General features: G+C 41.7%; 1 protein-coding gene across 2 annotated transcripts in view; it reads left to right on the top strand.

Moving 5' to 3' along the window:
• Positions 1 to 831: 831 nt before the first annotated feature.
• The window catches only part of col5a1 (procollagen, type V, alpha 1), a 76,787-nt gene continuing 57,268 nt past the window's right edge, over positions 832 to 20,350 (top strand). For both annotated transcript variants that reach the window (XM_071205048.1, XM_034096369.2), the window contains exons 1-2: positions 832 to 1,243; positions 17,805 to 17,972. In XM_071205048.1, coding sequence (XP_071061149.1) covers positions 1,144 to 1,243; positions 17,805 to 17,972 — 268 coding nt within the window. In that variant the 5' untranslated portion in view covers positions 832 to 1,143. The remainder of the gene's footprint in view (positions 1,244 to 17,804; positions 17,973 to 20,350) is intronic.

Here is a 20,350-nt window from a genome sequence, read left to right as displayed (position 1 = left end):
GAATGATTGAATTCTGATTTGCATGTGTAAAAGCACTTTGAGGGGTGGCAAATACTGGAACAGTGCTTTATAAATGCATTAGAAAATGTATATAGTGCTTTTAAATAAATAAATGCAATTACATTTACAATGTAAGTTAATAATAATAATAAGTTGCTAGTTATTGAATAAGAACAAAACAAGTTGGACATTTGGAAATAGTGGCATCACATTGTTCAGAATCAGAATCGGTTGTATTCCCAAGTAGGCCTATCCACAAACGAAGAATGTATATGGCGTATACAAAGACATAGAAAGAAGAATACGTAGGAAAAAATGTAGGCCTATATATAAAAACTATTATAAAAGCTCTTGAAAAATATATGTTAAGGCTATTGTAACAAGTCAATATTTACACAAAAATATAACTATGTGTTAAAGAACAACCTGGCTGGCTACATGTAATAAATACATAATTTAAATACATGTCAGCTAGATAACCAGTGCTTTTAGTGGAGCCCACCTGTTGATGCAACACAACCCTACTCTTAAAACCAGTTTGAATAATCACTACTATATTGAATCGCCCTCCTTTCTCCATGACTTCTCCCAGTCGTAGTTTGCTTTTCCCGCCCTGCCTCTGTGGAAGAAGTGGATTCCATGCAGAAGAGCTCAGAGCGCTAACTTGTAGGCGTGAAACTTTCCCCCAACTTCTCCTCCTCCCCCGGCCAGGAACAGGGCTGGCTCTAATGTATGGACTGCTCTGATTTGCCCGAGCCTGCTGTCCGCCGAGTGACTGACAGCCCGGGGGGAGAGCTTTTGTGTGCGCGTAGCCCCGTTGGACTTGAAGGGGCTCTACGTGACGGCTGAGGAGTGGGCAACACTTCTGAACTGAGCGCAGCAGTGCAGCACATTTCAGACGCGCAGAGAGGAGAGGAGCTGTGCGGAGAGACGGGTGCCCATCCGTTAACTAGCTGGAGGAACGCACACTAACAATCCCTTATGGCTGCTTGAGAAATAACCAAACACCCCCCCTCCCCCTTTTTTCTCTTTCTCTGGGACTTTTGGCTTTTTAGTATTGTCCTGACCAGAAGTAGTTGCAAGTCGATTTAGTTTCTCCAAGTTGAAAAGTGAATCCACTTGCTGTGGACTTCTCTGGCGGTCATGGATACCCATATAAGATGGAAAGTTAAACGGACGATAAGGGACGCCCAAATCACTTTAGCGGTGATTCTGCTTTTTGTCACATCGCAAGCAAGTTCAGGTAAGATGCAGCTGTGAGATGTGTGGGTTCATTTTGAAGCTGCGCTGAAAAAAAGTTTTTCTCTCTGGGTAAAGTGGATCCACCCCTCCTCCTAAACTCATATGTGTGCCTTATTGCTGCCTTTACAGCTTGGTTTTTTAAACTAAGGGACTTGTCAAAGCATCATGGACTGTGTGTTTATGAGAAGGGGTTTTCTCTTGAGAATAACTCAGGGAGGGTTTGCCACTTATTGGGTCTGAGGAGCTGGTTTGCAGTGAAGTTGTGCAATGCCACAGGAAAAACTTGCAAACGTTTTTAAATATAGATATAACCCTGAATAATCTTGTTTTGAAAAGGTTTGCATGCATTTGACGGTGAAATAGTAAACTGTACAGTATGTCCCGGGGTCACAAATAACATCTGTTTTTCAGATGTTACTTAAAGCATTTTTCTGTCTTGCATTTTCCAAACTTATTATGAACTTCTAATTATAACTTCTAACTTATTGTAAGTCGCTTTGGATAAAAGCGTCAGCTAAATGCAATGTAATGACTTTTCTGTGTTGCAGTTAGAGAAAGTGTGAAGAGAGTTTTTCCAAAGCTTTTTTCCTTTTTCTTTTTTTTACTGATGAAGGATGAGCATCATTTTAAAGGGAGGTGCTGCAGCTCATCTGAAGTGGTAGGGTGGAGCCGCCTTAAAGACTAACACCGAACACACATTCTATAGCTCGAGGCGCTGTGTTTAGGCTTAAACCCCAATATATTTATTAGTTACATTCTACACTCCACATAACAGTTAAATGATTTAGAGTGTCGACAATAGGAGTGTTAACGTTTGGCATGTCAGTTAAATATCAGTTAAACCCAGCCTGTAGGCTCCAAAGGCTTGAAAGAAGAAGTTATTTTTTATCATTAGACCCTTCACTGGGGCAGTGTGTTGTCCCGTGGGGGTCCAGAGGTAAGGCAGTGCTGTGGTGGTGGGGCTGGGGTCCGGCCTACATGTATTATTAGCTGCTTAAGACTGCGTGGCATGGCTGGTGGTCTACTGTCTGCCGTAAGGCTCTGACACTGCAGGACTTTAAGGTGAACAGGTGCTTTCTGCTGTCTGCTTCAGGGACAGTAAGAACGTCTCCAAGTCACCAATGGGATGTCACACCGAGTCAGCTGCTTGATTCAAAGCTATGTACAATTAGAAATGAGCTTAATGGAAAACAGATGAATTTGAAGTGGTTTGAAGGGAATAGACATATAAAGACTTTACTGCAGCCTGTTGATTTTTTATGTTGCCTATAAACATTGGTGGTTAAGTGAAGACATCTTAGGTCACTCGATGGAGTGTTTGATGACAGAGGGGGAGTTTGACTGTTGGGACCAGAAACAGTGGGACTGGATCCATGTTGGAATCCATGACTGAATCCAAGCTGGATTTAATCAGCGCTTTAGCTCCGATAGAGAGGAACCAGAGTCTTGTAAGGGACCCTCAGGGGGTCTGGTACAATTCCTGAAACTTGACACTTGACACATGCCGAATGGGAAATACTTGATGACTAAAGCAACATGCCAAATACATGCACGTTTTGTGTCAACTAATCACCAATTCTAAAGTTGAAGATTTTCACTTTTCTTAAAGTTTTCAAACATTTCAGATGAGTTGAGCTTTCAGTATAGTATTGGATTAAACTCAGTCTTTGCTTTTATATTCACTTTATGTCGAAATATAGTCAAATACAACATCTATACACACCTTTCCCAACAACGTGTGGTGCAAACGGTAATCGTTGACGATTAGCCAGTTGTCAGCAGTAAAAGTTAATCTTGACCCTAACCACATGACCTCTTAGCCTCAGGGAGGACTCGGAATACATTCATCTGAAAGCTTGCAGAGGCCTGCCCACGCACCAGCACGGCTCAACTCTACACAGTGTACTCCAATTAAAATGCAGGTTTCAAATAATTGATATGGGTTGAACTGTAAAAATAAAGTAAAATATTCATTGTTTATTTGGTAATCATTACATATTCTTTAATCATCTACTTTATCATACTAAATTGATACACTTTTAAAAAATAGTTGGCATATTTCCATATGGGACTTTGACATTCAACTGAGATGAAATCAGAGGTGATTGGGCAGCTATACTAACACTGCAGGAACAGTTAAGAGACGTGATGCTACATCAGGGTTTTCAAACTCTTTCATTTCAGCATTTGTGGATTGTTGAAATCCAAGGACTCGTTCCACAAGGTATTAAGTTAATCTTGGACTGTTAAAACAAATCCCTTATTAAATCATTCATATAAAAAAATAAAGAAACATGTGGTTATATGGATTAGAAGTGTAATCTAAACTCTACAACACCCAATTTTAAAATGTAACATTTCGAGTTTTAGCTCACAAAACTGCATTCATTTTGGGGGTTCACCACCTGGAGGCAGCAGACCAAGCTGCAAACAATCATTGTCCTTCACTTTTTACACATCTAGCACACAGATAGCTGTAATAAGAGTTGCCTTGATGTCTCCATGGCGAATGTAAGTGTAATATTCCTTTTTCTTTAGATTAGTCTTGGTTTCCAGTAACTCCTTAACATACACTAGCCTTTATCTTGCGAAGGGCACATTAGCTTACTTGTTGCTATCTTCTTTGCTCTGATGTGTGTTGAGCTGAAATCAGCTGCTGCTGCTGCACACACGGTTGATAGAATAGTGACAGTTAGCAAAGAGATGCTAAATGCTCAGAAGAGCTTAGCCAATCTCCACAGTTGGTTGATACTTTTTCAGTTGGTCTGTCACACCCCCTTTCACATTATTCATTGTCCTTTTTTAATATCATTTTATTGAGAGTATGACTAGTTCAAAGTTGTACTCGTACCCTGAAAAAGAAAAAGTGTACTAAATGTAGCTTAGCATGTTAGCCTGTTAGCAATACAATCATGGACAGTCACTAGCATTATGGTTACTGAAAAACCAAACCGTAAAGATAACATTTTAAAATATGCCTCTGCGGTTGCATTATATTCTCAAAGACTAAGAAATGAGTTTATTGCAAACTACAAACGTGTTCAAAGTGAACAGCAACCTGAGGTGCACTGCATGTACAATCAAACACTAAGAGGCACAAAGGCCTAATCCATTAATAAGCAGACCTTACTTTAAAAGTGGTACTAACAGAAGGCTTATAAGACATGGAGGTTAAGAATGAGAAGAGGGGTCAGAGTTCAGAGGTCAGGATTTTAGGATTGCCACTGCTGTTAGGTTTACAGTTTCATTGCCTGAAGAAAGGAATTCTTGCTATAGAAGCTCCACTGCTGCTTGTTCAATAAATTGTCCTCTGACTTTTGGAGGTCAGAAAGGAAGATTAGAAGTGTGTGGAGTATTATATATTTTTGGCCAGTGGTTGATGCTCTTGTAAGAATAGAATATCTGCACAAGTTACACTTAGTTGGACTTCGGTCTAGAGAATCCTTTGACATCTTTAGTCCTGGATGCAGAATCGAAACAGAATGAGGTTATAAAAGGTTTTTTCTGCCTTCTTTCCAGGTTTAGGGTTATGTTATGTTTGTGTTACTAAATAACATAAATTCAAATTAGGGATGCACAATATTTATTGAGTTGATAAATTATTATGATTATATCATTTATATCATCCTTGCTCGAATCAAACCCATCTCTGAACTTAACCTTCGTTACTATCTCAATGCACAACTGTAACGTTTCGTGACGCCAAATCTAGCCAGGGGGGTAAAGTAGGGGAGCCATTGGCCCCTTGGCTCCCTTTGTGATGGGACCACTGCCATTTTCCAACTCAACCTTTTACATTTGATCTAATTTAAACATCTGTAGATTTGTGTGACACTATTGCAGTGACGCAATCTGTCCACAGACAGACACAGAGACTTAAAAAGAGACTGGAAACAATCCAAAGTGTGCATCCCTAATTCAAATGTAATAGACAAGCTTGCCCCCTAGTGATTGACCTCAGTTGCTGTGTAGTTTTATGATCAGCATATAAATGCTGTGGAACAAATCTTCCTTCTTCAAACGGTTTCCTTTGTTTCTGCAAAGTTCCTTTTTCAACTTAGTTTCCATAATCAATGGACTCTTTTCACAAGTCTTATACAATCACTTTTGACTGTTTTCACCGTGGTTTGTTATAATTAATCAAGCAAAAGCTTTTTGTCTGTTGCAAACATTCACACCAGACCATAACTTACTTGAGCTGTCGAGTACTTTTAGTCATCAGAAATACTGAAATAACATTCTTTGCATACCTTGTGCAAGTGAAATCAAGGATGGAATTTGTCCAAAGCTTCTGATGCTAATAGACGACAGTGTTGAAAGGAGCAGTGGAAATAAACAATCAGAGAATTGGCATGACTCAAGAATAATGTTATATATCAAGAGATGGTATTTGTTTTATACGTATGTAGACTATACTTCAAAGGATTAAATAGAATAAGGCCTTTTTGTTTCCCTAAACGCCTTCACATCTGGATTCGATAAGTTCCATTGTGCTGTCTGCTAAGCCCTGCCAAAACCCAGAAAAAATGTCTTCCAGATGTTTTCTTCCCATTCTTGGTGGAACAGGGGACCATGAAAAGATTATACTGTTGCATTTTTCAAAAGAAAATACACCATTCTGAGCTGGTTCTTACCGAAAATTCCTAATCGAATAACATCTGCAGCCTTATAGCTGAGTTTGTAAAAATAATAGCAGTTCCCTTTCAGCCAGGTTTGAACATACACATACAGGGTCATTAAAAGGTTCTTTTTGTTTAAGGCAGCCAACTTTATGGCAGGGTTAAAGGTTGGATACAGCTGGTCCGCAGCTGTTTTTCATTACAGTCTCTTTATATATGGACGGCTATTCTTAAAGGAATTAAGTAAAAATGTCTTTTTTGTCACTATTCAAAGTTCTTTCTGGGGCCAATTAGAGAGGCCCATAGAAGTGAGTGAATCCATGCCAATTTGAACAAATTGCTTAACTTCCTGTATTATTTGTTTGGACATTTTGAGATGATGCTCAATTTTCGATTTTCCATTTGTATGACTGAATGGAAGGACATCAAAAAGTTGTGGTTTTATTCTACCACAATCCAGCGTAAAGGTGAGAGGCAGACATGGCACGAGGTTTAAAACACGGGGTTTCTCTCGTTTGTTTCTTACTCACCCTAAAGTGGCAATCCTGAGGTCATGTCCTACTCAATCAGATAGGTAGCGGTGAGAAAAAGTGGCTTCTTGTGTGTGCCTATTGCCATGGCGCTGAGGAAGGAATCTGAGTTGGCTGGACTGTGGAGAAGAGCAGTGACCCTGCATGTGCCACTTACCCCTGTAAATGCAGGCTTTGTGGAAAGGACTCTGTAAATCAGCTCTAATGCCGGATAACAACACGGGAGATAAAACAAAATATGCGGGGAAAGTTTTTGTATTGCTGAATAATAGACCTCTGCACTCAAGACACAGCTTGCTTGATTTTAGGCCAGATGCTTTTCTCTTTAGGTGTTGCCTGCCCGAAGCTATTATCTACTCAAACACAGCAAAGATGGGTCGTTTATTCTTTATTCCCTGACAGGAAAAAGGGAACAAAATGAAGGCAGTGGTGTTTGATATGTCCCCACGATCACAGCAGTGATGTACAAGTTGGATGTGCAACCTCATGATGCAACTCCAACTCCCGTATTTGATTTCCACAGTATGCTTTGTTGCAGCATGGAGTGCATGGCAGGGTACAAAAGTTAGTCTGGTCCCTGCTCACAAGCCCAGTATTCTCTTCAGCTGGGAAACAGTACTTTTCCCTGTAATGGGGTATTATAATTTATAATCATGGAGCATGGAAAGCAATGTATGACTCATCCTTTCCAACCTCAGCCCCCCTTCCCCAGTCGGGTTTAGCCACAGCCTGTGCAGTAGGAATACTGAGGAGAAGCATTTCTTTCCTACTAGGGGAAATACAATAGTTTCTGGTCACTCCTGAAACTTCACCGTCTTTTGACGACTTCTATTCCTACTTTATTAGGTGATGAAACGAGTAGGAGTTGGAGCAGAAAGGCAACATTAAATCAAGGGTTTTCAGCGTATTCAGCAGCATTCAGTAATTAAGCGTTGGGCTTCATTATGTTTGGTTTTGTTTTAACAAGGGACCAAGCTACAGTTTGACCGCATACAGTAGTTTGTGCCGAAGCAGGACACAAGTTGGACTAATGAAGAGAGCAGAGATCAGTGTTTGAGCAACACTGTCGTCTATAGCAGTGGTTCCCAACGGCGTCAGTTAAGTGCGCAAGTGGAAACAATTCACAAAGGGATTAAACTGTTTAAAACACATGCTCAAAGTAAGCCGGATTTTGCCGATGTGTTTCTGTGGATTCAAAAGAGACCGATCTGATCGGAGCAACTGTGACGAATAATCCAACTGAAACCGGCATGGACAATGACTATGTTTTCAAAATGCGCTTATCCAGAAAAGCCCGGTTTGGCACTTTACAGAAGAAACATTTCTATTAAAGAAAGAATTATACATTTAAGTCTTTTTATGCCTTTAATAGCTACTAACTTGAATTGTTATTCAAATTAATTAATACTTTTTTTTTTATTGTAATGTAGAGACAAGGCTTTTAGTGACAATCATGTATTGCTTTACAATTATATGTAGAAAAAAAAAAAAAAAAGTCTAAATATGATATTTGGCCTCAAATCATCTGAGGCCTGGCGCCCCCCTGCGATCTTTGGCGCCCCCCAGGTTGGGAACCACTGGTCTATAGGAATTACATTCATGTGCATCCCAAAAGTGCATTTAAAGAATACCTTTATCAAAATGATGAGGAAAAAACATTACTCAAAGGACCAGTGAATAGTTATTAGCAGAACAAATGAAATATTATATTCCATTGATCAATCAATAATTTGTATTTTGTGTATAACCACAAAGAATGAATATGTTTTTTTGTACGCTTAGAATGAACTTTTCATCTCATTCATACAGTGGTAGGTTCTTCTACACACATGAACAAAAACATTACTTTTGTAGTATTATTTAAAGGTGATTTTGTATTGCTAATAACACATTTAAATCCACCAGGGACACTGATTGACAGTAGATTCCTCATGTGATTCAGCCTACTGTCAGTCAGGCTGTTTATTGGCTCAGTACCTTGTGTTCCCCTACAGCGTGAAAGCTGCAATGTGTTTAAAATGCCGGCAGGAGAGGAGCTGACAGTTGTTTTGGGCGTCACGGCAACGCTGGCAGATCATTAGGCACTACATGATATGGTAAGCCTTCCTTTCCCCGGGCTGCAATTACTGTGTGTTATCACTTTCACAAAAACAGTGATTGATAACCTAAATGTTCCCCTTTCATTTTCCATTTTCGTGTTGTGTCACTCTTTCCACACCTAAGCGCTGCCATAAATGTAGCCCATCCTTTCTCTATAATAGTATTTCCCTTTAGTCAAGTTTGCATAATTACATCAGGACATGGCTGCCTACATTTACTTCCTTTGTTCTGTATTCAGTGATGCCATATATGCAAATGGGGTTCGTTGATGCTTTTATTTCCTATAAATCATAATGTTGTATTTTGATCAACATTTTTTTCCTGTATAATGGCATCATCAATACTTTAGACTTGGTTAAAAACATTTCACTAATTATGATGACACTTTCTTTGTGAGAAAACATTTCATATTTGGATTGATTCCCATCATTAGCTAAGATTTACAGCAACGCCGTGAAGTGTTGGAAAAAGTTCAACTTAATAGTCCGAACTTGCGTTTCACTGCTTGGTCGTCTGTGACAAAATAAAAGCTTCATTACTGTGCAAAATGTAATATTTATTAGATTCAGTTTCATTGTTTTGTGTCAGTGTGTTTGGTGCAAGAATAATGGATCTGTGTGAGGAAATGGCTCTGTAATGTCAGCGCTGCAGGGCCCTCTTTTATCATACAGTTCTCAGCAGTCAGCCATCAAAAGCATATCAGCTGGGAGAGACAGGATGAGGGGAGAAATACAATAGGCAGAAGGAAATAAAGTTGCTAATAGAGGATATCAAATAAAACGGAATGTGCAAAACGAGATAAAAGAGTGGAATTAGATAAAAGGACAGAGATAAAGGCCATCACACATGCTGTAAAACGATCATTCGGAGGTGCACTGTGGAATCTTGACTCAGTTTTTCCATCTTAGTCTGCGGTGGGCTGCAGACAGTGATTTATCCTCGCTGCTCTGAGCTGCAGCGTGGAGACAGTGAAGTAAACCATCTGGTATTCCCCCTGTTAAAGCAATAGGAGTCTGGCTGGAGCTCAGAGCCTCAGAGTCCACGAGAGGAGCTCTGCTCAGAAAGACTCTGTCCTCTGGACCTCTTCAACGCTTCTGCCCGTTCATTTGGATGGGGTGACGTCACGTTTCGCCGAACTGCATTGTGGGAGCGAAGCGTAGCTTTTCTCGCGGTGCTCGCGGCAAAAGTAGAGCAATGTTCTACTTTTGAAGCCTCGACGGAGGCGTCAGCCAATCAAATCCCGTTTATGCAAATCTGCCAGCTAGCCAATCAAACCGCGTGTATGCTGGGAGAGCCAGACCGCAGTTCATTTCCTCATTATGCCAAAAAATGGAGGAGAAAATTATCGTGGCGGTAGGGAGGGAATCACCCGGTGCTTTATGATCAGTCCCTGTTCACCTGCTGGGATACAACCCGGAGGAGCCAGGCATGGAGGGAGGTGGCAGAGACAGTGGGTGAAACTGGTAGGTTTTCGCCTGTTTGGGGAGTTTATATCCAGTGTACTTCGTTTGAATGGACAGCTAGCCGGCATAGACAGTATTTAGCCAGCATGGAATGTTGCGTAACATAGCACCATAGACATTAATGTCATAAATGTTCATCATATAAAGTGTGACGTGTAAAACATTTTATGCAATTGACAGGAGAGATTCATGTGATTGGTTGTTGGTCGCGTTGCTCGCGTAAACTCCCCAAGCTCAAGACACGCCCACTGCCAAGCGGCAACGTGCCCGCCGTGTGTAGGGGCCAAGGCTGGAGAATACCCTGGACTATATCTGCAGACTGGGTGGATTTCTCTGTCTGTCTGTTTTTGTCAGACTTGTTTTTCTAAATTTATCTGCTCCGTCATTCCTGATATTTAACAATTAGTGGCCAAGGGTTCGGCTCATCTCATGAAGTCGAAATGATCTGATCTGTACTGGTGTTACACCCTCCCGAAAGTTTACTAGACACTTCTCTGACAATATACTAGTGGCTAAGAAACCATAATCCACTCTGTCTGTCTGTCTCAATTAAATAAACAGAAATATCTCACTCTTCTCACTTCCTTCCCCTGCCTCTTCCTCCCTGCTGCTGCTTCTCTCGCAGCTCTCGGCCCGGTCACTGGGTCAGTGTCCCGAGAAGTCCGGATTAAAGCTGTCCGATAACATGAAACGTAAATGAAACAGCTGGAATGTGAGGTCGTTTACAGACTACATCTCGCTCGTGTCGCTGTAAACACTGTCCTCAGATGCCTTTTTGAGAGGTGTCGCACACTTCCACATGGCTGGCTTTTGTTTTCCAACTTGATTTAATACAAAGCAGCTGAAAACAGGATGAATCATAATGCGGAAAAAGTTGAATTAAAGTGAGCGGACATCGTTTTTGCTAAACAGCACCTACTGTGGCCACAAGTGGAAGGAAAGCAGATGGAGAAAGTAAAGTCGATGAACAGTTGGTTACTGCGAGTTCCACAGCAGTATCTAACATGTGCTTACATTAGACACCACAAACGACTGATCACACCAGAGCAAGGGTTTTGCAGCAAAACCCCTGTTCATTGAATTGAGTGTTTTATTGGTCATACATGAAAATGTTCAAAGAGAAAGAAAGTGTCAAAGTTACATAATCTCACTGTACAGCCTATTGTCAAGGAGCCCGATTGCATATGAAAGGGATTTGTCTTTAAAGACTTTTTTTTTTTAATTATCGTACATTTTCTTTTCGCATAAATCTATATTTTTCTTACTTTTTTCAAGTGGGATTACATTTTTTGACAAACCACTGCCCTGCTTACTGAAATATATTGGACAGAACCAGTCAAATTAGCATTTGTTCTCTGTTGGCTGTGATCTTAGTGTGCGGACACTGTGTTTTACTCCCGGGTGCAACTTGAACCCCCCTTTGATCCCCCTGTTTATGTGTCGAGCAGCGGTGGTTCATTAAGCTAAAGTGCGGAGGTGTGTGTGATTGCTCACCATCTCGCTCCCTGACACCCCATTCACTTGGTGCTGGCTTCAGTTGACTCATGTGTTGCGTGTGTGCAGCAGTCCGTGTGTGTGTTCTCTCACAGGAAGTCCGTGCACTGCAGTGTATGTAATGCGTTCAATCTAGCAAGCATTAGCAGTATTCTTAAACCTGAAAAAAAGCGTTTTAAAGGTTTCACGCTGTTTTATTAGCACAGGATACTTCCGCAAACTTATTAAAAGTTAGTCCACTTTCATGAGATAAAACATAAAAAAAGGTTAGAAGAATTATTATTTCACAGTGTTCATATTATGAAGTCCTCGTGTTGATATCCAGGTGACTGTTAAAGTAAGCTGCTATTTCCGCATTTTATTGCGTAAGAATTCCACGTATTAATTGTAAAACAATGACTTCCTTAGTAACATAGTCTTGCTTCAAGTAATTAGAGTCAGGGTCTTAATTGTAACCTGCTGTAATCCCAGTGAGGCTCCAGCTTCAAAACAGTTGGCGTCAGTTAAAGTTTTATAAGAGAATCAGGTGAAATAAAATAAAAAACACTCCCGTCTGTGATGCGCTCTAGGAGGGGGAAGTCTCTGATTGGGCATTCTTGTTTTCAGCTGTGCCGGCCTGCAAAGAGAGGCAGGGTCCTCTTTACGGCTGCTAATTACTGCTTGTCCTCAGCGCCAGGTCAAGCATGTGCCTGGAGAGTCAGGCCTCACTTCGGGAAGGGCTGCAGGAGGATAGGGGGCAGGGAGAGAGGGAAGAATGTTAATCCCCCCCCCCATGAAAAAGTCCTAATTCACAGGTCCGGCACCCCTCCTCCTGTCAGATGAAATGGTGCCGTCTGCAAGTGTTGTTGCCGAACTTGTTGCGCATTTTTGGAAAACCGGAGTTGATGTATGGGCTCGGGGAAGGGGATCCACCACAGGCTTGGCTCTGAGCCGAGGGCTGGATTAAGAAGCTACTTTGTAGAGTAGAAACGGTAGAAACGGCACCGTGCCCTTTCTTTCTCTTAACGTCGCGTGTCATGTAGTCAGACCCACCACACAATTCACAATAATCCAAACTTAAGCGTTACATTTTTATGAATTCATTATCCTTTACTATGCTGCTACCACCCAGCCCATGTCTGACCGACAAACCCACACAAGCTGAAGACAAAGTTAACGGCTCCTTTAAGCACTTTGCATCAAAGTCATGGCGCCTGGCTTACAAGTTGCCAGTGTGACCACGGCTTTTGAAAACCTCTCTTTGGGGTTAGAGGTGGGTATTTTACACTCATAAGTTTACCTTTCAGAAAAGTTTTGAAACATTGAAGATGAATGCGTCTTTATAGGAAACAAGTTTGAGTTTTTGTGGAGCTTCAGGAAGAACATTTTGAAAGTGTAGATGCTTGAAACATATGTGATTCCTTTGAGTTATTAGCCACAGTTACCTTTAAGGAATAATAAGCTCTCCTTTTTTTAAATACTCCTTTATGTGTGATATATTTTGTATATGCATCAGAGGCCCTGTGGCTTAGTCAGACAAGTAACCCTAACCCTAACCCTAACCCTAACCCTAACCCTAGCCCACAGACATGCATTATTTACACATGCAACACTTTGTATGACCACTAAGGCCTAAAGGATGCACTGTATTTTGCAGTATTGCTTTTTTCCTCATTGCATGAAAGTGTTTAAAGCATCAGAAGAGGGACCGCCAAGAGCAAATGTACACAAGACCGTGTCATATAAACACTTTCTGTGTACCTGAGGGGCTGTGGTCACAGGTAAAAGTATTTTTAGCATCTAGCGGCAGAGGTGTTGGTCTCTTGAGGGATCTTTCGCTAAGTGGGTAAACATCTCAGCTTAACAAGGTGGGACTGAGAGTCATACCTGCGGCTTGGGATGTGGTCGGGAAAACTTCCTCTGGCAGGTCGACTGCCGGTGACAGAAAGCCATGAATGAAGGTGTGTAAGGATACGGGAAATAGAGCTCATGATGTTTTAGTTTAGCCTTACCTTCATTTCTCACTGAGACAATGGCCCTTTGCATCAGGTGAGGCATCGTTTTATTGGATAGGACACTTGCTGTTCTCAGATGGGTTTTCGATAGGTCTATTATGGTCCAGTTGGCTTCTGGACGGAGCTATATTATGCTATCCTTTCACCTTCCTCCTCTCTTCCTGTAAGCTGCTAATAGGCCCTCTCCACCTGGCTCACCTCCAGGTGACCCAGAAGAGGCCCTGTGGTCGCTTGTAGATCCATCAGGGACGTGAACACTCGAATAAACAGATGAATTGAACGGATCCCACTTAAGGGAAAAGGAAATGAGAAAGTGGAAATGAGAAAGTGGAAATGTTAACGATAGAACAGGCTGATTGATGGAGGTAAAGGGGTGGAACGAGGGGCATCCCGATGACAATTGTTTCCTTCCCAAAAGCTGCTGATCTTCATGGGATTAGTTTGTGTCAGTGTGGATTAGCAAAAGCAACACTCCTCAGCAGGGGTCGTGACACGGTTAGCATCGACTGGATGCTCCTTAGACTCCCCCTGTTTCCACCTCTCCCCGTGGTGCTGAGCTGGCTCTTATTATGACGCCGTATTGTTAATATGACATGAGCGTTTTATGCTGTTGCCCAAAGGAACTTATTGGAATCCTTTATCATTGATTGTGCTTTTGATCTGTAAAGGAATAACATGTTTGTGGCTTGTTGGAAACAGCTAACCGGTGTTTGCCTTCAGCGACTTCTGGTGTTCATTTGTGTGTGGGCTGGGTTTGTTCAGAGTGGTTTTATTTCATAGTTTCATTCTGTGTAAACCTGCTATTCCTGCACATTTGCAGATACAAGTGATGCTTCCCTAATATTAGTATTAGTATTATACTATTTGTCATTATGTGGTGGCTGAAATGTACATGGTTTAAGAGAAAAACACATTTGACTTTAATTAATTTTGGTTGGGGTTCAGCCATTTAAATTCAAAGCATGACACGCACTGACAAGTTGAAATAATTAAAGTTGATATAATACAAAAGACTCGTTTCATGCGATAAATCTCTTTTTTCAAATTGAAGATTTCTAGACGATTCTTTATGGGGTATTAATGTCCAAATGTGTTAATAGCCTTTCAAAACATAATTACGTTTCTAATTTAAAGTAAATTACTTTAATTAAACACACTTAAGCGTTAATACAGATTTGTTACAGAAAAAGCTTAAAAGTAAGAAGAGAATTATAATCACCCATGATAACTATTGTGTTGTCATGTGGACAGGATGACATAGTAGTACTCTCACTAACTACATGAGAAATATAAGTATATGAGTAAAGATGAGTAAAGTGCTTGTAGCTGTCACCAGCAGAGTCTCCAGCAGCAGGACTTTGTGGTGTCCATTTAAGGAGATGGGAGACTGTGTTGGTAGGAAGAGACTTCATGAGCTAAGAGGAGACTGAGACGGGAGGCTTTGGTTGGCTCTAACAGTCTGAGAATCAAAGACTGATCTTATGTTTCAGTCTTTACCGCTGCAGACCTTTAAACTGTAGCTCGGTTTTAAGGTGACATGGAGGCTCCATCTCCTACACGATGGTCGCTGTGCTGATTCTGATTCGTTGGACAATTACGTTTTTTCCATGCCTTATATGGACTGCGTCTGTGCACCCGTCAATGAACAATTAATGCATTTCCTATGGGAATAATGCGCTGTAGGATGTTGGCAGGTCAGGGGGAACTTCTGATGTGTTGAAGCAGACTGTTGTAGCTTTTATAGGGACCATTTGTGGCTGTCTGAGAAAAGGGCAAACAAGGCCCTTGTTAAAATGGTATAACATTAAACGCTGTATGTGCCAGTTTACGAGGCACTTCTCTGACAATATATTAGTGGCTAAGAAACCATAATCCACTCTGTCTGTCTCAATTAAAATTGGTTCTAAATGTATGGAAGCTTTAGCTAGATATTTGATTGTTAAAATCTCTTCATGTAGTTGTCTCAACTTTTTACTCAACCTTACAAAGGATTCTTTTTACTCAAGCTTAAAGGCATTCAGGCCCTTGAACGCCCCAGTTGCTGGGCGACCAATATGGCATACTCTACAGAGATTTGCATCATGGGCATCACATTTTTTCATGTAGACGACATTTCTGATTGACATGTCAAGCATTAGTAACAGGACTACATTTCCCATCCCTTGGACAGTCCTCCATATTATTACACTGTTGCGGAGCTCAGAGACGAGCTCATTAAATGAACGTCCTTCATCACCCTGTTGGTGAATGATAGACATCTTCTGTCTGGGGGGGTTTCTGTCCGTCTCTTCATTAGGACTTGATGACAGACAAAGCTGTCTTTTTGTTTGGACCCTCACCTGCTCATGCTGTGGTATGCACTCCCAGGAACATAAATATAGGGTTTTGCTTTAATGCTGGACTAGAGGTGGATTTAGAAGCCGATGGGCGTGATGCTTGATTTCATATCATTTTACCCAGAGGAGTGAGCCTCTGCCTGATTTGTCCCCAGAAATATTTCCCAAGTGCAGAAAGAGAATTACAGAGCTGTGGATTGGATAATAGACTCCCTCCAAGACAGGAAGTGTGGGCTGGCTGAGCAGAGAGATAGAACGAGTGAGAAGAGATGAGAACATCCTGATTGGGAAATAATAATAATAATAATAATAGTAATAATACATTTTATTTTTAGGCGCCTTTCATGACACCCAAGGACACCGTACAATAAAAAAAAAAAAAAAAAACTAAATTAAAAAAAAAAAAAAAGCTAATAGGTAACAGAACAAGATAAAAACACAAACAGGAAATCACCCAACACATCATTTATCAGACCAAAAAAACACTTTCTCCTCAAGACGCCTTACACAAAGTGTGTATAGTGTGTGTACAAACTGATATAAACTGTTGTTAAGTGTGTTTGTATTAGAACTGAGTCATTTAGATTTTTTTTTATGCGACGATATCTCGCAAACAAAGCTTTTTTATTTAGTCCCAAAATACGATTTGGAGGCTGGGACATCTCTGCAGAAATACCATACATTATGCACAATGATATTTTGACATTAAGCTTTTAGCAAATTGCGATACACCACACCATATTGCCATTTGTTGAGTAATGTTGAAACAATTTACTCCATGGCTAACGTCAATGCAAACTGAAGAGATTTGTGTTTTGAATATGACGGATCATTTTGACTAACTCTCGGTCTTGGTCTGGACTCAGTGGACTTCTTTTACTTGGGTATTTGTCTTGTTGATGATTAAATAATCTAAGCAACATACAATCAGACTCCGACTGTGGAGGAAGTCTTTTCTCCAGCATCACTGTACAGCTCTGGGGGAACACGTGCAGCCTGAGAGCTCTTAAATGGAGACTCTGTTAAAGAATGTCCAGTTTTTTTTTAATTGATCTGCGCTGCACGTGATGTGTAATGACATCCAGCTGGAGGTTGTTGCAGGGGAAGGCAGAATGTACAAACCCTCTGCCTATTCGCCTTTGCACTTTTTCCCAGCATCCCTTTCACTCTCACATGGATGGGGCTATTGAACGTTTTTTTCCTCTCTTCTGAACGGTGTGTGTGGTCTTTGTAGCCTGACACTGGCACTTCTGTACCTGTGTGTGTGTGTCCTTTTGACTTGCTACGGGGTTGCCTTTGACCATCCAGCAGAATTCCACAGCCTACTTCCCTTTGTTTTGTACTCGAAACTTACGTGCCATAAAATCCTGCTGTAGTGTCTGCTTCCTCACTTTACTGTTTGCCCTCCTTTAAAGACCCCTGACAGTCCCCTATGTCAACGTCCCTATAGAACCGAGCCAGGGTCCTTTTCTGCGCAGCTCTCTGGGACAAGGCTCGATGCTACAGTCTGTTATGGGAAGCTTGTTGTGTGCGCGTCTGGCTGCAGAAACAGCTGTTTGTCCTGGGTAGGTTTGGCATGCGCGGGTGCGGTCCTAGGGTCAAACCCCATGTCCCATTGTTCTGACCCAGTGTAGTCCTGTGGTGGCCCGGTCTCAGTCGGGACGCCGGCCTGAAAGTGCGCTAATTGCACGCTTGTGGCCAAAGGGAGGCAGCGGTGGATTTAGCCATGGATGAAAGACGGGTTTTGCTGCCGCTGCAACATCTCTGTTTAGTGTCTAAATGGATAACTCAAATCTTTCTGGACCACCTCCTGCTGAGTGAGCATTCTTATGAGTCAGCAAAAGTCCGAAAATAGAGGAAATTATCATTATCAAGGCTTGTTTGATAAACAAAGCTGTCGAACTGTATTTGTGTCCAACATTATTTTCTATATGGACCGAACATCTAGCAATGTGTGCTATGGAATGTGTTATGATAACCCAATGGCAAATCTAAGCACCCTTTTGTCTCTTTCCCCTCTTTGCAGCGGAACCAGCCGACCTCTTGAAGATTTTAGATTTTCACAGTTTACCCGAGGGTGTTCTAAAAACAACGGGTCTCTGCTCACATCGGCGGTCAACACAAGGACCCGATGTCGCCTACAGAGTCTCCAAAGACGCCCAGCTGAGCGCCCCCACCCAACAGCTGTATCCAGGTAAGTGTCCGACACAAATCGAAGAATGAATACGACTAATATATCGTTCTGTTTCTAAAAGCATTTCTTTTTCAATCCAACCATCTCAAATCATTGTTGCACTACTTCTCCAATCATCACCGGTGAACCTAGCTTCCTTTATGGAAAGGTTTGCTTTTACATGTTTTACTCCGCTGTCAACGTGCTTTTTTAAAAACTATCTTTTACTGGAAACCATCTGGACAATTCTGGTAAATAACGTAATCCAGTTGCTTTGTCACACACATTCCAATGTGAACATAATTTAGGGATGGATAAAGATAATGCGCTATAATTCCCCCCTTGAACATGTGCACGAGATGCAGGAGAGATCCAGCCCTGTAATAGTCGGTGCTGTGGGAGGAGCTGATGGAAAGAGGGGTGGGAGAGGGGAGGGAAGTCTAGGGTTCCACTTGTGCCTCGTTCTATTGTGCTGACGTGGCTCTGGGTTTCTGCTTTATGGAACGTTCCTCTCTCCTCCCTCTTCTGCTCCTCTCCCTCCTCTCTTTATTTCCCCTCAGCGCCTTCATGTTTCCCTCTATCATTTCTCCTCGCACTGTTTTTCTCCCTTTTGTCTGATGAGGCTCCATTTTCTGTTTGCTTTCCTTTCAATTCAAAACCATAATTCCCCAACCCCAGACAACCAACTTCTGAAATGATTGGTTTTCCAGCAGCATAAAGAAATCAAATAAAGGAGCAGCGATGTGGTCTTGATGCAGAAAAGAGGAGGACATAATAAGCTTCCTGCGAGCTAATCTCCCACACAGTCTGTGGGGATGCAGCGCTGGCCTCAGAGCAACTTTGATCCGTGCCATGGCTCTTCTTTATGGCTTAAAATAGAGCCACGGAGCTCATGTGGCCGGCGTGTCCTATCATGCTCTCCAATCAAACAAATACTGTTCACTTTGAAGCCAAGCCCATATTGAGTCTCTGTTTAGATACACACGCTGTAATTACACTCATGCTACTCTGGATCATCTGAAACAACAGACTGCAGAACACAAAGCCGACATGAGGAGTTCAGCAGGCACCACGAAGTCTTGAGTGCAAACAGCGGCGAAACAATCTACTTGTAATATCCCTCCATCGCCTCAACATTAAGAACATGTACGGCTAATATGTTCCAGAGGGCAGCGAAACTTGTTTCCATGTGTTTTCCCCTCTTAACTTTGCACTGAGTTATGACTGTGGCCTGCAGGTATACTTCGCCTAAATGATCATCCCAGCACCCTGCCTCCTAAAGGTTAGACAAATGCCACATATAGAAAGCAAAGGAATGCAAACGTGCTTGTTTCGTCATGGCTATAATGTCGGTACTAAAAGCCACAGTCGCTCTGATTTGAGAACACACAGGCCCGTGACCCCCGTAACCACGGACGGGCTGTGATGATGTGTTGGAAAAGAGCAAGTGCAGACATGCAATCATTCGGCAAGCATGTGGAAGGGATGATTCATTTCAAACGACGAGGCACTGAACACAGAGGAGTCCTTTCTTACATTTACGATGTGAAGGAGAAGTGAGGAAATGAAGCCGTCTGCCCTCACTAACTCCGTAACACTCACTTCCCACGTCTCAATGGACGGTTCTCTTCTAGAAAAGCCCACTGTATATATATCTATGATAAATCATAAGTACTTTACCATAAACACAATTCTAGCTTTGAAAATTCAAGCAGGAACGTTTTTATTCATGTCATAATTAGTACATACAGATAAGTGGTTGTATGCAGTGGTTTTTATACTTTCGCTGAATGGGGTTTGCCGTCACTTGGCATTCAGACTTGTGGTTTGGACTGCTGTGGTTGGATGGCAGCGGACCCCCAGTGAGGGCACTCTGCTGCCGCCTATGAGCTTCAAATGGCTTGGCACACGCTGTAAAAGCAATATTGGTGCCTGTATTTGATATCGTAGAAACTCATTGGAAACCTGGCCTAAATGTGGCTTTCTATTTAAGAGATGTTGCACAACACCCAGAAACATGACATGCATATAATTAGAAATTCAGTTTTTAATTACAGAAGACACAATTATATGACATTTAGATGGGGAAGATGCATGATAAAGAAAATGTTGCCTAAGCCAGATAACCAATCAATGTTCTAGTTATTGTAGCCAATCACATCCCAGTAGTTTGCTTTGGATAATACTGTAGTATTATGCACTCGTAAAAAAAAGAGGTAATGACGTCATCAAACATGCTTCATTCGATAACCTCAAAAGAACGAGGATGACGAGCTATTTTGGCCTTAAACTTGAGCGCTACCTTTCAACCACCCACGTCCATGCAGGTCCCACACGTCCATCTTCCTCTCTCTTTGTCCACGTTTCTCCCTTGTTCCGCACGCAAACAGGTCCACTTG

This window comes from Pseudochaenichthys georgianus, chromosome 12, assembly GCF_902827115.2.
Source record: "Pseudochaenichthys georgianus chromosome 12, fPseGeo1.2, whole genome shotgun sequence".
NCBI lineage: Eukaryota > Metazoa > Chordata > Actinopteri > Perciformes > Channichthyidae > Pseudochaenichthys > Pseudochaenichthys georgianus.
This window is presented reverse-complemented; position numbering and strand designations above follow the sequence as displayed.